This window comes from Poecilia reticulata, linkage group LG9 (genome assembly GCF_000633615.1).
Source record: "Poecilia reticulata strain Guanapo linkage group LG9, Guppy_female_1.0+MT, whole genome shotgun sequence".
NCBI classification, from domain to species: domain Eukaryota; kingdom Metazoa; phylum Chordata; class Actinopteri; order Cyprinodontiformes; family Poeciliidae; genus Poecilia; species Poecilia reticulata.
The window spans coordinates 25745756-25762044 of record NC_024339.1 but is presented as its reverse complement, the minus strand read 5'-3'; the positions used below and the strand labels follow the sequence as shown (position 1 = coordinate 25762044).

Here is a 16289-nt window from a genome sequence, read left to right as displayed (position 1 = left end):
CCACAGTTTAGATAGAGTAGTGCTTAAATGAATCTTCTCAAGGTTGACATTTTAAAGGATGTTTTTCCTCTTACATCAAAACTTAGGAAAATCATAAAATTCCTGCCACTTCTGGATTGGGTTAATCTAAAGATTTCCTTGTCGGCACAAGTTGATAAACTTATATTGATATCCTAATTTCATAGCTAGTTTTTCATTTTATGTATTAACCAGTGTTTGCACACAATGTTAACATATTCTACTTATTTGATGAAATAATGTATAGCATATTTTAAGGGTATTTGATGGGATTGACCAGCACAGAGAAGTGCAGAATTGTGATGTAGAAGAAAGAAGATTTCTTCAAATCTTGCCACAGATTCTTAATTGCAGTTTGTCTTGGTTATTTTAGCACAGGGATATACTTTAATCTAAACCAGTCTACTGTAGTTCTGTCTGCTTGTAAAAGCAGACAGAAGGTGAACCTTTGCATAAGTATTTGGTACTTCTAACAGGTTCATTTTAGAAGCACCAAATTTGTGGATTGCTAAAAGTTGTCTTATGACAAGGAACTCTCATTTGAGCATTGGAATCCTGTAGCGCCTTCTGAGTTACCCAAGAGCTCATTGGCTGCTTCTTTGATTAATGCTCTCCTGACCTCAAAGTTTAGGGAAACGGACATTTCCTCATAGGTTTGCAGTTATATCAAACCTGTTCCATTTTCAAATTAAGAATCAAGTAGTTCTCTCATGTTATAAATGAAACTCACCTAAAACATCTGCAGACCTGTCTGGATCACTGCTTGGACTTGACATCTGAATATCTCCTCACTTTAAAATTATGCGACGGTTCAACTTAAAAAAAACTGAAAACATTCAAAGGAAACGAACGCCTCTGTAAGACAATGTGTGCACAATCTGTTGTTATTGTTAAGTCAAAGTGAAGTTCTCCTCTTTCCACACTTAACTGACATCTGAGCCTCATCTCTTGTGCTTTGAGGCGCATTGGTCTTTGGTAGATCCTTGTTTGTGTTCGAAGTCAGTCATTTCAGCATGACTGGAGCGGCGACATGCTTTGTGACTGTGGCGCCACCGCTGGCCTTTGGTTTCCTGATTTAGTAAGGCTGATACTTCAAAAGCGCATGGAAGTAAGACTTCACAGCACAGCATGACACCAGGCTGCTCAGCTCTCCCCGTGGTGCATCCACCCAACGCAGCGTTGTTACGACACAGACGGGACACACGGCTTGTCTTACCGGTGGGGGAAGCATCATCAATTGCTGCGCTGCATCTTATAGCTACTGGTTGTGTTTGCTGTCATCTGTTCTCAGTCTTTAGTTCTCTGTTTGTGTCTTTCACACCTGATCAAGAATTAAAATCTGTTCCACAAAGTGCTCCTGTCTGTTCTCAGCTGAGCAGGATGCAAGTGGAAAAAAAATTAAAAGAAGGAAAGAGAAACGGGGAAAAGGGAAAAGAACATTGCTAATGTCACTGAACCATGAAAGGCTTGGCCTGGGGTAGGAGTGACTTTGTATACAAGGTTCTTTAGTGCTGTGGCTGCAGGGATAAACACAACTTACATCAGCCCTTTGCATGTACAGGAGATTTCCTCTCCTGGCACTTTCAACCTTAACAGTCTGACTGTACTGTACACACAAACACACTCACACACATGCATGCACACGCACACACACACACACACGCGCACACACTCACACATGTACAGTATAAAACTAGACTGTTTCAAGTCGTTTGCGTGCGCACAAACACTAGAGGGCAAATGGGGCTTTTGAGCAGCATTTCTTTATATTTTTGGTGGCAAGTATGACTGTGGATGCCGGTTCCTTGTTCACATGTGTACACAGTTTCTCTTTCACAGATTTATTTGTATCAGCAGCCAGAAAGAATATTAACTCCATCAGACAGTGTTATCAGTATATATGACTCAGAGCCTTTTCTGTTTTTCTTTTCCAGATCATCACTAAGTATGTTTACGAGCTGTTGGAGAAAAAGTGCAACTTGACTAAAGCATTTCTGCCTGTAAGTATCTTGAAAATTGAGAGAATTAAATATAAGCATGGTCAAAAAGTGCTTTGCAAAACTTTTCATGGGCCCTGGACATTTCCATATTTTCCTATGTTGCAGTGTTTTACTGGGGTCTTGCTTGAAAAGACCAACACAAGGTAGTGCTTAATTGGACTCAAATGTAGCCTTTGAGGTAGTTTGTAACAATGGTTTGAGATTTTTCTTTTATAAATAAGAATCTTAAAAAAGTGTATTCATATTCAGACTTCAATAGCCAATACTTTGATGAAACTAACTTTATTCAAATTAAACTTGCAAATCTTTAGAGATAGTAAACCCTTTACATCAAGAGATGGGAATTTTTCTCATTCCTCTTTGCAAAATAGCTCATAGTCAGATTGAACATCAGGTTTTACCATATATTCTTAATTTGCCCATGGTCTACAGTTTGGTTGGGCCATATTAACACATAAGGCCATTGTCATATTGGAATAGTAAGTCTTCAGCACACTTGTTTTTCCAGTATCACTCTGCATTTAGCTCCATCCATCTTCAAATCAGTTCTCACCACCTTCCCTGTTTCTACTGAAGAAAAGAAGCCCCAACTCACGATAACCAGAGTTGCCACCACCATGTTTCACCATGGTGTGTTAGATGGTGAAGTGCAGTTTGCATTCAGGGCAGAAACTTCAACTTCAGTCTCATCTAACCAGAACACCTTTTTCCACAAAGTTTGTTTTTGTTAGCGAAGATGCAGCTTGTGACAAATCGCAGAAGGGAGTTCTTATGAGTTAATTTGAACTCATGCTGATTCTGTTTATTTACTAATGTTTTCTAGAAAGAAGAGCTCTCCATGGAACAGCTGTGTAAAATAAGGACATGTGGAATCGGTTTAGTAATTAGGTGACTTTTGAAAAAAATCGAATGGATTTTCTTTTCTAGGTGTATTACAGTAAATGAAGCCTTTCTGTTTGACTGCCACATAAAATCCAAATATATACAGTGAAGTGTGTGGGTTCGACGGTACAAAATGTGAAAAAGGCCACGTGGTGTGAATATTGTAAGGTACTGTGAATGATCAGGCTTCAGAGTGATAATGGGTGTCCTATTTAGAAATAAAAAAAATGAGAAAGGTGGATTTTGAGAAGGCAGCTTTCCTAATTCTCCATCAGTTTTTTTCTTTTTATGTCTTCCTCATATTCTCTCTTTCCCAACTGCATACATCCTTTGTGCAAAAGTGTCTCCTCCACAAATTAGAACTGGATTGTGATGTGTCATTTCAAATAGGCACAGCATGCTGATGCTTAATCTGTTTTGCATTCAGTTAGGCTGAAGGCGACTTTCCACTCTGCCATTGTGGTGATATTCTTTGCCCAGCTCATCCAGGCTCAGTGCACATTCTTGATCCCTTTTTATTTGTTGTCAGAGGCTTGTTGTCTCTTTTTTTTCTGCCCCCCCTTTTTACCTCTCTATCCCTGCTCTTTTTCTGTTTACAAAAAATGGTGATCATTTTTCAGAACCGGTTTTATAGCAAAAATAGGAAGTGCTGGTGTTTAGAAGCATGCCAGAGTTAGCCAGAGCACTAACAGTGTCTATAAATCACCTAGCCGGAGTCAGCGCCTTTCATTAGCCCCCATACACTTTTACTGGTTTATCTACTTGGCCTATTTATCTCATTATTCCACTGGAAAATTGCTCTCCTATGCTTCTCTTCTGCCCACCCGCCTGCACGTATACTGAGAGTGTGCGTGTGTGCATTTTAGCGTGTTAGCGGTGGGTCCGTCCACCTGCGTAGCATTGAACTTATGACCGCAGATTTTAAGAAGATTAACCGCAGCCAAGTATAAGGAGAGGGAATGAAGGAGCACAGGAGAATAAAGGGTAAGATTTTCTCCCCCACTTGGTCCTCTTTGTCTGTTTGGATTAAGTTCTTGCAGCTGCCACCCATAGCTTTTATGGACAGTGTCTCCTTAGAGATTTTTCCAAGCATACTTGAGAGGGATGCAAAGAAGCCAGGGACTTGGATGAAGCACAGACTTTGTGCTTTCTGACACTTCCATCCTTAGCTGTACACCAGACCCACCATGAGTGTTTGTTGGGGAAAAAAAAAAAAAATCAGTAAAGTCCAAGAACAATTAAGACCATGTTTCAAAAAGTGTAAAAATATGGGTCATCATGCATCATATTTATATCACATGGATATAAATATAGATTAATAATTAGACATTTCTTTTTTTCACTTTACAAATGTAAAGTGAACATAAAAAAAAGGCTTCAGTTACATTTTTAAAGAAATTGTTCGATGTTAAACAGTCGTGCCACTGGTGATTTTGTTAAGAACAGTTATTCCTTTACATGGGATTTTCCTCATCTTAGTATATGTTCTCAAAAAAGTTGGATTGTTGCTGAAACATCTGTCAGATTTTGGTGTTGCAAGACCCTTTTTTTGTAACATTTGTCAGATACATTTCTAAACCAGTATACTCCAAGTTTACGCCTTCAAATTAATTTTGTGATTAAAACCAGTGATTGTACCTTTTTTTTTGTGACTTTTTATTTTTTTTGCTTCATCTTCAGGTGGATGCTACAGACGATGAACCCAGAAGTTTTATCTACCTTAGCACAGATGCCTTGACTAACCCAAACAAGCTGCTCGTGCTTATCCAGGGCAGTGGTGTGGTGCGGGCTGGTCAGTGGGCCCGCAGGCTTATTATTAACCAGGACCTGGACTCAGGAACACAGATCCCTTTCATCATGAAGGCCATGGAGGTAGGGTCTCAGTATTGTCCAAAATTAAACTAATTTTGCGTAATTTTTTTCCCTATTATGATAAATTATAAGCTAAAATTAAATGTGCACTTATCCAACCTAACTTGTGGGTCGCATGTTTGGGTGAGTAATTTGTCGCTGTGAGGTTTGTCACCTCACACTGTGTGTGTACCATCAGCTTAATTCATTTTAACTGCATTGTACAATTTATACGAGTGCAGGATGGAAAGAAAAGATTACCCTGGGGTTATAAAAAAAATTACATGATGATGAACAATTGTAGCGTTGTGCAGCATCACATAACCCTGGCGCCACAAACAAGAAACGCAGCCAGACATTCATTCACAGGTGCAAAGCTCCACTCGGTAACTCTTGAAAGACACTTTAAGTAAACCATCATAAGCTCATATTGTCGCATTAGTAAAATGAAGCATATCTGTCAGTGTAATCATTATCATGCAAGGAAACTTTTATGTAGCTTTATAATACATGATTTCTGTGGGATCCTATCTATTCTTGGGGGTTGAGGTGAAACAGCAGAGATGATATGAAGCAAATATTTTTTCTGTGCTGATCACATTATTACTAAGAAATGTACACATCTCTGTGTCAGCAAGCAGGTGGCTTCACCTGTCTCATTATTTTCCTCCCCATCTTTGTGCTCATTTGTCAGTGTGACCACGAGTATCTATGTAATTTAATCGGCCTGCTGTTCAAATTGACTTTGGGGGATGCCACTCTCCCCTTCTCTCACCCATTCCTTCGCTTTATCCACCTGAATATGATAAAGACCTTACCCGCTGTAAAAAGCTCTCTCCTGCTGCGTACAACTGTGGAAAAGGTTGGGGTTACACGCGTGTCCATATGTTCTGACATGGATTTTCCAGGTATCCTGAAACATGCCTTGCAGTCTGCCTGCTCTCACCGTTCAAAAAGAAAAAGCTTGCGCTGCACTGAGGCGAAGTGACAGCTTAGATATAGAGAACATGGTGTGTGTAGTGAGAATGTTGCCCATTCATCACTGTAAACAAGAAATCATGTTCTCGCACCCTGACAAATCATCATCCAGGCAGAAGGCAAACACAAGCCTTGTAGTGTGTTTGTGAGCTGGAAAGACAGCCGCGCACATTTCCACTCAGTTCATGCTGTCTGCAACTGTTAAAGACATGTTTGTGGTTTATTATGTCATGCTGGGGAAATTTGTCTTGATATCTTTTCAAGCACATGCAGATGACTCTGCTGAACCATCAGAGAGAATAACTATAATAATATGTAATGGATTTTCCCTCCAAAACTTTTGCTCATTCAATCATGATTTTTATATCACATACAGCTGAAACCTGATATTAGCACAAACTTTATGAATGAAGCTTAACCTTTTTTTCCCTCACTATTTGACATTAAATAATACTGCATTTTTCAATTCGGGTCCTTTAGGATTACCAAAATTATTTATTTGTGCTAAATGTCAGAGCTTTGAGTATCAGAAATGTACATATAGTTTCTTAGTATTTTGGCACAATTGCTTAACATGTCTGGCATCTATAAATTGGCTTCTAAGATGTTACTGCTTGAACTGACTTGAACACTGAGTCATGCTGCAGACATAAGCTGCTTTTATCTTAATATCCATCAACCTGCTACAATAAGGTCTGTATTTAAACAGAATTGTTTTCACGACAGTGACCTACAGACGTAAAAACCATGGCACTTTTTTTCACTATTTAAAATTTTATTTTAAAAATATTGATATTGGGTTAAATGTTGATATTATTGCTACACGTTTGTCTGGTTTAGATTTATTTAAATTTTACAAAAGTAATTTTTATTACCTGTCTGACCCTAAAGTGCAGCTTATTTTACTCATGACCAGCTGACTGGAAATATAAAGCCTAAAGTAAAGGGTCACATGGAGCTCAATCAGGTACTGCTGGAGTTCTTACCTTTTCAAAACACACCAGCACCCGGAGACCTAACAGTTAATTTGGGTCAGAGATGTTGGGAGTATGTATGTGCGGTTGTGCAAGGAGGTGCACCTGCACTACACTGAAAGTTTTTGGGAGGTTTCTTGAAAGTCTGAGTCAACCTTCTTTGTTTTGCAATGGTACTGCATCTGCCAATCGGATGATTTTTGGAGAAAACTTTAAAAAAACAAGACAAAAAAAACCAGCACTGATTGCATCTTTTAATCATAGACTTACACAGCAATAATGCGACACAGTTGCATTGACACACATGCATAAAGAAAAGAGAATAACCATTATGGTTTTATATTAGGAAAATATCTTCTGTGCTCCTTTGCTTGTTGTAGTACAATGACCACAAATTAATGTGATTGAAGAAATAGGTGTGTTAAAAGTCTAAAGAGTTTACACATGAACATGAACTGATCCAGAAAACATGCACATATAGACACACATCACATCGGGTGAAGGATGTGCTCCTGACACTTGGCAGAGTGTGTATAGTAATACTAAGTTAGGGGAAGAAATTTTTGCTGTCTTTGCAGGCCTCTTGCATGTTGTCTTTCGTGCATGTGTGTGTGCACATGGAAGAGGTGTAACTCCCAAAGCCTAGAGGTAAAATGACAGGTGAGAGGAAGGAGAGGAGGCTGCTCCAGCAACAACCAAAGTACGGCTGGAAAGAGAAAGGAATCTGAGATGGGAAGCGGGGGTGTATTGGGTGCAGGAGATGGGATTATGATTGGCTGGACGAGGACAGAGGAGGAAAGAAGGAGAAGAGTACAGAAAGGATTGATTCGGGAAGAGAGAAATGAGAGAAGGATGAGGGAGTGACTGCAAATGGGGTGGGACTGGCAGAGGAGAGACGGGAGTATTGAGGGAGAGTAGGCAGAAGGCAGCCATCTGACAGCTCCACTACTGGGAGAGGGCCTCTTAATGACAGCTTATTCCTTCATGATTTCAATTCCTGACAGTCGACAGGTCTGCTTGTTGCATCATGGCAGCTGTATCATTACCTTCTGGCCCTGTCAATGCTCTGCATCCTGAGACTGAGATGGTGGATGAGGAGGGTGCATGCAGTGGGGCTGCAGAGGGGGTGATGGTGGGTTGGTTGCGAAGACAGTAAGGTTACAGTTAAAATAATTGAGCAAGGAGAGAATATTGAATATTAAAAGGCAGGTTCATTAGTTGCAGTCAATTGCTGATGTAGCCAATAAGACCCTGAACTGAAACTAGTTTATGTCCACACTGAAGGACATTTTACGTTGACTGTAATGTGGTCTTTTCTCATTTCTCTTATGTACATTCAGTGCAGCCTAGATTTGAAAATGAAGACAACTTGGCATTCACTTTTTTGACTTAAACCTTTTTAAAAGTTGTTTTACTTTTCTTCTTTAAGGCACACTTGTCTTGCCACAAACGCTAGAGTAACAAAATTTGTCTCAAGTTTTGAAAAAATACCATACACTTTTATACTTCGGAAGCACCAAGATCCAGCTGGTTGCCTGCCCAAATGATCAGGAATCTTCAGCAAAGATTAAAAAAAAAAATTCATTTAATCTTTATTTAACTGCAATAACAGTAAGATTATGAAAATAATTTGAGTCTTGTTTGTTTAATCACATTTTGTTTGTTTACGTGTTAAACCAACACAAATTATTGCATTACAAAGAGGTGGAAGGAAGAAATATATAGTTTTCAACCACATGTTACACTGACGCCTCTAAATAACATCCACTGCAACCATCAGCCCTTACAAGTCATTCATAAATATATTTAATATGTTTGTGATTGAGATTTTTTAGAGAACATTAATAACCAAACTGCATTCTGAAGATCAGGGAGGAAAGTTGCATAGACGTTTATAGCAAGGTTATGAAATATTATCTGTCTTTAAGCATTATAAGCATTATATTCAAATTTAAATCTATAAAACAAAAAAATTATGGTAAACTCCAAACTTAGCAAGACAATCGGAGGGTAGGATGCTGTTTATCAGAGTAGCAGCTGTAACTCTAGAAGAGCTTCTTAGATCCGTATGTCAGGTGAGAGATTCTGTCAAAATGTCTATAAGTTGAAAAATAAAAATGGCCTTTTTGAAATAAAAACTAACCCTAACTTTGAACTCGCCCTCTTCCTGTTAAAAGATAGTAGTGTTAGTTACCATCCTGAAAATTTATGTTCATAGATACTCTCTACCCTTCCCAAAAAAGGCTTTGGGACTGACTACAACTACACACCACACTTTCACCATCAGTAGAACATTTTAAACCATATATCATTTTCTTTGACCCTTCACATTTATGCAAACCTTTGTCACATAAACTGTCCTTCATACATGTCAACATTTCTAATAGTAATCTGGCAATAAAAAGAAAAGTTCTAGGTTTAGAAATGGGGTTGCAAAGCCTTGTATGCTCCGTCAGTATAAATAACTTAATTTTAGAGTCACTAATAGAAAAACTGATCTGTGGCTGCTGTCACCCTGTCGTCTTCACTTCTTACGCCAGTGCCCTCTGCCACTCTCTTGATAGTGAGTCAGGCACGATGCTGGAGTCTCATTGGGAAGAAAGGGGGGGTGTGGTGTTTTCAGGAGTGTGTCAAAAGCCTTGGGGTTTCTATCTGCCTGGAATTTCAATGGGAGGCTGAAAGGGGGCAGTGAGGCAGACAAACTCAAACACAGAAATCCCACTAATTTCTGTCAGCCCCCTCCTTCTTTTTCCCTTTTTTCCCCCTCTTTGGCCAGATGATGTCTTCTTCAACATCAGCTGCACACTCTGTGTTGTGTCATGGCATTTATATTATGAGGTAATCTGTTCTTCATCTCTTAAGTCAATTCTTTTGCTCTGTTTCTCATTAGCTCATCCCCTTCCCACTGACGTTGTCTTTAACCAGTATGTAAACGTGTTTTCCTCCTGTGTAATCAAGGAACAATGTTACATGTTCTGGTCATGCTCAGGGCATCAAGAGGCTGCACAGGTCAGACAGGTATCATTCTGCCAGCTAGTGAGATTTAGCCAGAGGACAATTTTAATGTTGGTGAGTGAGTATGTGTCCGTTAAAGTCTGTAAGATGCTCCGCCTTGCCATGGCCTTGTAACAGTAGCCCTGCAAGCAACACACACTGCGGCACATACACACACCTCCAGGTGGGAAGGTCTCAGCTCAGATCAATGCACTTGACACGTTCAAAGGCGGCTGTGGGGTCTGGACTTGCTCTCGGGTTAAACCTCTTTTAAATAGTCTCCCCCGGGAAGGCAGCTGTCAATAACCCACCATAATTACTGGGGCCAAGCCGCCAAGGGCTCGGCTGCATGGGCCAAATTAAAAATTGATCAGAGGGAGAGAAAACATTATTTTTGTGGTGGTATTCCCTGTCCTAACAGCACTGCTTCTGCCGTATGCAAAATTTCATCAACTGACGTCCGAGCTTGATATCTAGAGACCCATTTATCTATCGGCCCTCTCACTTTCTTCCCCACGAACAATGGAAAGATCTCCAGGTTGAAAAAGATACATTTGCATATTAAGTGCCTTTTACGTTATGTATGCGAATGTACATGTAAGTTAGAGTGCGATTGTGCATACAGCATGAGAATGCAGCTGATTGCTATGTGCTCCAGGTAATCGTACATCATCCCCTATCTGTGTTGTGTGTGCACACCTTGTAGCAGTGTATTGATTGTAGTATTATTGACTTTCTCTTGGCAAGGGGCCTGTATTTGTTTGTTAGAGAATGATATGAAGACGATATGTTCATCCTCAGGCCAGGAAAACACAGAGGTTGTTGTTTCAAAAGACATTGATAAATGAGGACAGTTTGCAGTAGATAAATATTGTGTTATCTTGTTTAGTAATTATTGTGTCTGTAACTTTGGTCTTTGTTGTGCTTTTAACAGTTACATAGCAAATACTAAAACTTGTTATTCTGACTCAAAGTTAGCTTAATAAATGGCTAGAATTGAATTTTAACATTTTGGCCAGGAATCCAGTAATTTAATATCTTCCAACTCTATCAGTAGTACTGTAAAGTACTTTCTTCCTGTTGCCTGCTGAAAATTTGAACTGCAGAAATATCTTAACATGTTGTAGAAAAGAACAGGTAAGAATAGCTTCGTTCTTACTTTTTTGTGCTTCCTCTGACTTGATATTGAACACCTGACTGATGGAGAAAATGGCTTATCTTGTGTCTTTTATCCTTAACAATTCTCACATGAACAGTTGGTGTTACTTTGACTAGATGGTTCATATGTCCTATATACAACACAGTACATAATATACATTGAGATGAATGTGAAACAATTGCAGTGCAAGTACATTTAAATATGCACTTTTGTTGGTTTGTTGTTGGAGGTTGTGAGAGGGGAATTAATTACATTTAAAAAATGGAAGAATATCTCTAGCTGTACAGACTTGTAGCTGAAGCATCATTATTGACTTGATATTTTTTTTCCTATTGAAATTAACAAATTACACCATCAAAAAGGCTGTCTTTGTGAGTATGTGCATGATTGAGTGTGTGTTTGCAATTGTCTGTATACGTGAGGGGTGGGTAGTAGGTCATTTGCAGCTGCAGGCTGTTTATGTGTGTCCCAATGGGAAGGTCTTGTTTAGTCTCTATGCCAGAAGGCCCCAGGCAGTGGGTGGTGGATACCTCTTCACTCTCTCACTGGGAACACTCTTCTGCGGCCAATATACTCATGCAAAAACACATACACACTCACGCATACCCGCAGAAAAATCCTGATATCTTTAGTAAAGTCGTCATCGTGTGCAGCAGCATATCACTTTTTGACAGCTGTAACATAACAGCTTTTCTCTGTGTTTCAATACAGGGGTCTTCAACCCTAGTCCTCAAGCTCTACTATCCTGCAGGCTTTAGATGCATCCCTGCTCCAACACAGATGAATCAAATGATTGAATTACATCTTCAGGATTCCATCATGTTTTGCAAAGGCCAAATAACGAGCCGTTCATTTGATTCAGGTGTGTTGAAGCAGGGTTGCGTCTAACCCCAGCAGGACTGTAGATCTAGAGGACCAGGGTCAGAGACTCCTGCTTTAATACATATGTGTATGTGTATTAAATGTTTGTATCAACTAATAATACATACAGACGCATAGGCTACACTGGCACAGGCTCCTTCATTCTGCTCTAAATTTAACAAGTCTCCCTTTTTACAGCATGTTTGCAGAGGTTAAAAGTGCTTTGCTGCGGACAATCCAGAGGGAAATCGAGTTTTGTGAGGAGTAAGTGTTGAGGATATCAGTGACCTACTGTGAATTTTGTCTACACACAGTGAACGAGACACACATGCCTACACACTACAATGGAATGGTGAGAATCTCTCGGGGTTAAAGTTGAAAACTGCTGTAATCTCTCCAGTACTGGTCTCAAACTTCTGTACTTTGTGTGCCATGCTTTGATCGATGAGAACAAACTTGTGTTTAAATAGGGGTTATGTAGGTTCGGGAGGTATATTAGGGTTAGAAGCAGACAACAGCAAATATTTCCAATGCCAAACATTTGGTTGAAAATAAAGTAGATGCTGCAGGCTTCCCACCGGTTTTCTGAGGGGCAATAAATATTTATGCCTTCTCATGCAGGATGTTGTGCTGCTTTACCCGCATTTACCCCACTGGACATTTACCCATAGAGATGACTGGTGTTTCATTTCTGTCTATGTATATTTATTACAGGGTGTATGTGAGGTTGTAAGAGGAATTAAAAGGTAGAAATGAAATGTACAAAATTTCATTCCATTAAAAAGTGCTAAACATCACCTGACGACGTATGAACAATTATCCAACTATACTTTTTTTTTCTCCATTTATGATAAGTACAAGACCATCTCCTAAAAATCCTGTGAATTTAATCTAGTTTTATGTACAAGTAAGGCCTGCTCCATATCAATGACAAAATAAGAACTGATGTGCAGACATCCACTGATGAAAAGAAATTTATTAAAGAAAACTTACAAATCGCAGGGATAGTAAGAACGGAGCAAGGGACTAGATATGAATCAATGCATGAAAATGTTTTTACTGAACAGTAAAAATAAAGAGGTCATATAAATGGCAGATCAGCTGAAACACATGGGGATGATGATGCAGTTCAAGTGAATGGTATGACCAAGTATTTGAAATTGTGAAATAACAATTTAATGCTAGAAGTATTTGGAGAAATAATCAAGCTTCTGTTTTTACCATACCTAAAATATGAAGCTCTTCTCTCTTACCTAAATATAACGAATTAAATATAGAGTTGATCAGGCATTATGGTTTTGTTGTGCAATAAAGTGCATGGAATCATTAAGCTCTGGTATCTAAATCTAACTTGCCCACGTGTAATATGCATTCATTGTTTCTTTGTAGAAGAACAATAGAGTTTGATGTAGAAAAAGACACATGCAAATTAAGGTGTGAATATTCATCTTGTAACTTTTTTAGAAATGCAGAGTACTGAGAAACAAGCCACATGAAGTATTTACTGTCACCTTATGCATAAATATTATGCAAGGAAACAGTATGTATGACAGGCCATATTTTTTAGAGGAAACAAGTCAAATTTCAATGGCAATACAACATTGGGAGATGTAATCAGGTTTTGTATGTGTGTTAATGTCACCTTTGAGACATTGCAACTCCCTCTTAGTTTTTCCTCATATTTTCTGTCTGATATTATGCTGCAAAAATGCCAACATCAGATTGCAAATTTTTTTCAAGACACAGCAACCATTAAACACATCTTTAGATTTGTCATAATGTGTCGATTACTGCCTTTGTACCTTGTCATCAGTTTCATCATGCTCAACACCACTCCTTATACCTGATCTGGCTCTCCTCACCTCTGTCTAGTGCTGTAGGTCTGACGATATGTGTTAGCCCCACTCTCTGCTGACAGTCTATATCTTAGGCCCCTCAGGAGCACACTGTACTATGCTTGGCTGACTTGTTTGCACTAATGTCAGGTTTTTGCAGTTTAGCAGCCCGTTACCATATGCTACTGTGCTGCTGTCACCCCCGATGCCAGTCAAATAAGTGTCACTCTAAGCTCATAAGTGTGCACATTACAGAATGGAAACATTAAAAATGACAGATCATATACACAAGCAGTAAGTCATCCATACATTTACCATACTGTTGACAAGACAACTGCAGACAAATGAGACAAGACCTAAAGAAGACGCATTCAGATGCCTAGGGAGCACAATATGGGCTTTCACCTGGAAGACCCTGTCATGTTACAATTCATTAAGCAGAATGAAAGGTGCAGCAGCAGCATCTACTGTGATACGTCAAGTGACATTATTGTAAAAAAAAAAAAAAAAAGTAAAATATACATATTCTCATGGCAAGGTCTCCACACTTACAGTGCTTTGTATGGTTCTGCATATCTCATTGGTTCCTTTCTACCCATTCATGGACATGGTGTTCGTATCTGCACACACTTTACTCAGACATCAGTAAGTAAAGTCATATAAGCATGGAGGCATTCTGTTCATGTCTGATCAGCCAACCTCTTAACCTATATATATATATATATATATATATATATATATATAGTATAACGTGTATGTGTGCTAATACATGCATGATGCACTCAATAACAGTCGATCAAACTAAATATGATCAGATTGCAGTCAACAGACCAATTTGGTGCACCAGTATATAGAGTAAAAACAAACTGTACATTTTCATGTTGATATACAAACTTTTTTAGCATGAAACAACAATGAAAATCCGTTTGATAGCACATCATAAATTCAGCAAATAGGAATTGCTGAAAACAGCAGTTTTCCTCACGAATATTCTGGTTACAGAGGTTCGCTTCTAGGACTCTTTTTTATTTCCTTTGTTGTAAAGGTTTCATATCAAACACAACAGATAATGCAGGTGTCATCTCTTGAAAAAGGTTATCGTTCTTTTACATGAACTCATAATCTCCACCACAACCTTTTTCCTGTCTTGTCGGCAATTTTTATCCGAATATTTTGCCTACTTTCTTTTACGCTTGTTGAGCCTTTTCCAATACTGTGTCTTCATATGGTTCAGATCAGTGCATTGATGAAAGTGATATGTAAATGTCACCAGGTCCTACCTTGTGCGACTGCTGTGAAAATGTCTGTGGAAAAATGGTGAGGATGTTTATTCAGACATAATGCCAAAATGCTGAGTTGCCTTCAGATTCATGGAAACTAGTTCATGTCTGAAAGGGTCTCAAGATAAATACCAGCTCTTCAACAATCTATTTCTTTTCTTTAAACTTGACATTTACACACTCCTTTCTATCCATAAATTTCAGTTCTGTGGGTTCTTCTGTGGTTCCACCATCACAGAACATAATATTCAGAAAGGTTTGTGTAGCTATTGAATATTGTGTTCTAAGCTCACATAATGAAGCTCTATTTCTTTTGTTAGTCTACTTTTCTTTTTTCTGTGCTCTGTAACATGTTGGAGGTTGTTGTCAGATGTTAACAGAGTTATTTTGTGTTCATTGTTCAGAGATGCATTGTGGCCCTGCAGCTTTTTTTTTGACCTTGTTCAGACTCCTTAACCACTTTTATTCTTTAGTATTGTGCTCCTTCTTTCCCCTCCCATTCCAAGGTTTATAATTCTCAGTTATCTCTCTGCTTGTTTATAGCAACAAAAAAAAAAAAAAAAAACACTACAGAAAAGTCACTTTTAAAACATATTTTCTTTGGCCTTTGACTGATCCAGATCGCAGAACCATGAAGGTTTGGGTCACCAGATATGAATTCTCTATATTTTTTATGCCTTCCTTCTCACTGGGTCTCTCTTTTTCTGTTTGTCTCACTCAGTGTCTAAATTTAACATCAGTTAAACTGCTGAGCAGCAGCTACTTTTGGAAGTGATAGAGAAGTAGCATTATAGTAACAGTTACAGTGACACGGTTCTGTACGACCCCAGGGAATGGCAAGAGCGGCGGGTGCTATAATCCATTTTAATTTTCACTGATATCATTGTACCAAAAAAGAGGAAGAGCAGCAAAAAGATAGAGAGAGAGAGAGGCAAAAGGAATGGGGAGAAGTGAGATGTCTCAGACCAGAGACTTCACTCTCGCTGACTGCAATGCCTTGTGGTGACCTAGTTGCAACCTCTTTGAAGTCCACTGGCTGATCTTTCTCTATAGGCTGCAGTAGAGCTCTGCTGCCTGCAGCTTTATTAGATTGATGAAGGAAAAAGAAGCATTAGTTGCGTTTTGTCGTGCTTTCCATTTTTGAACTTGCTGTAAAATGCCCCAGGATGACATCTAGTCTTGTTTTAAGTTACATTTTTGGACGTTGTATGTAATATGGTGCATGTGCGTGGGCTCATTTGTTTGTATGTAGCAGATTTTCCTTATTGCAGTGTGTAGCTGTAACGTCATGCCAAATACATCTTCAATCCTTTAGCCCAGCACATTAGGAGACAGTGGTGCATTGTCAGGAGAGCTGACCTAGAATACTCCAATCACTCTACATTCAGCCCTCTGTTTGCCCTCTCCTGTGATCACCCTGTTGCCAATGCTGCAGTCTATACTGTGTGTGTATGTGA

General features: G+C 39.0%; 1 protein-coding gene across 1 annotated transcript in view; it reads left to right on the top strand.

Moving 5' to 3' along the window:
- The window catches only part of arb2a (ARB2 cotranscriptional regulator A), a 159689-nt gene that overhangs the window by 15615 nt on the left and 127785 nt on the right, over window positions 1–16289 (top strand). Inside the window, exons 5-6 of the mRNA XM_008418923.2 lie at window positions 1953–2018; window positions 4581–4772. Coding sequence (XP_008417145.1) covers window positions 1953–2018; window positions 4581–4772 — 258 coding nt within the window. The remainder of the gene's footprint in view (window positions 1–1952; window positions 2019–4580; window positions 4773–16289) is intronic.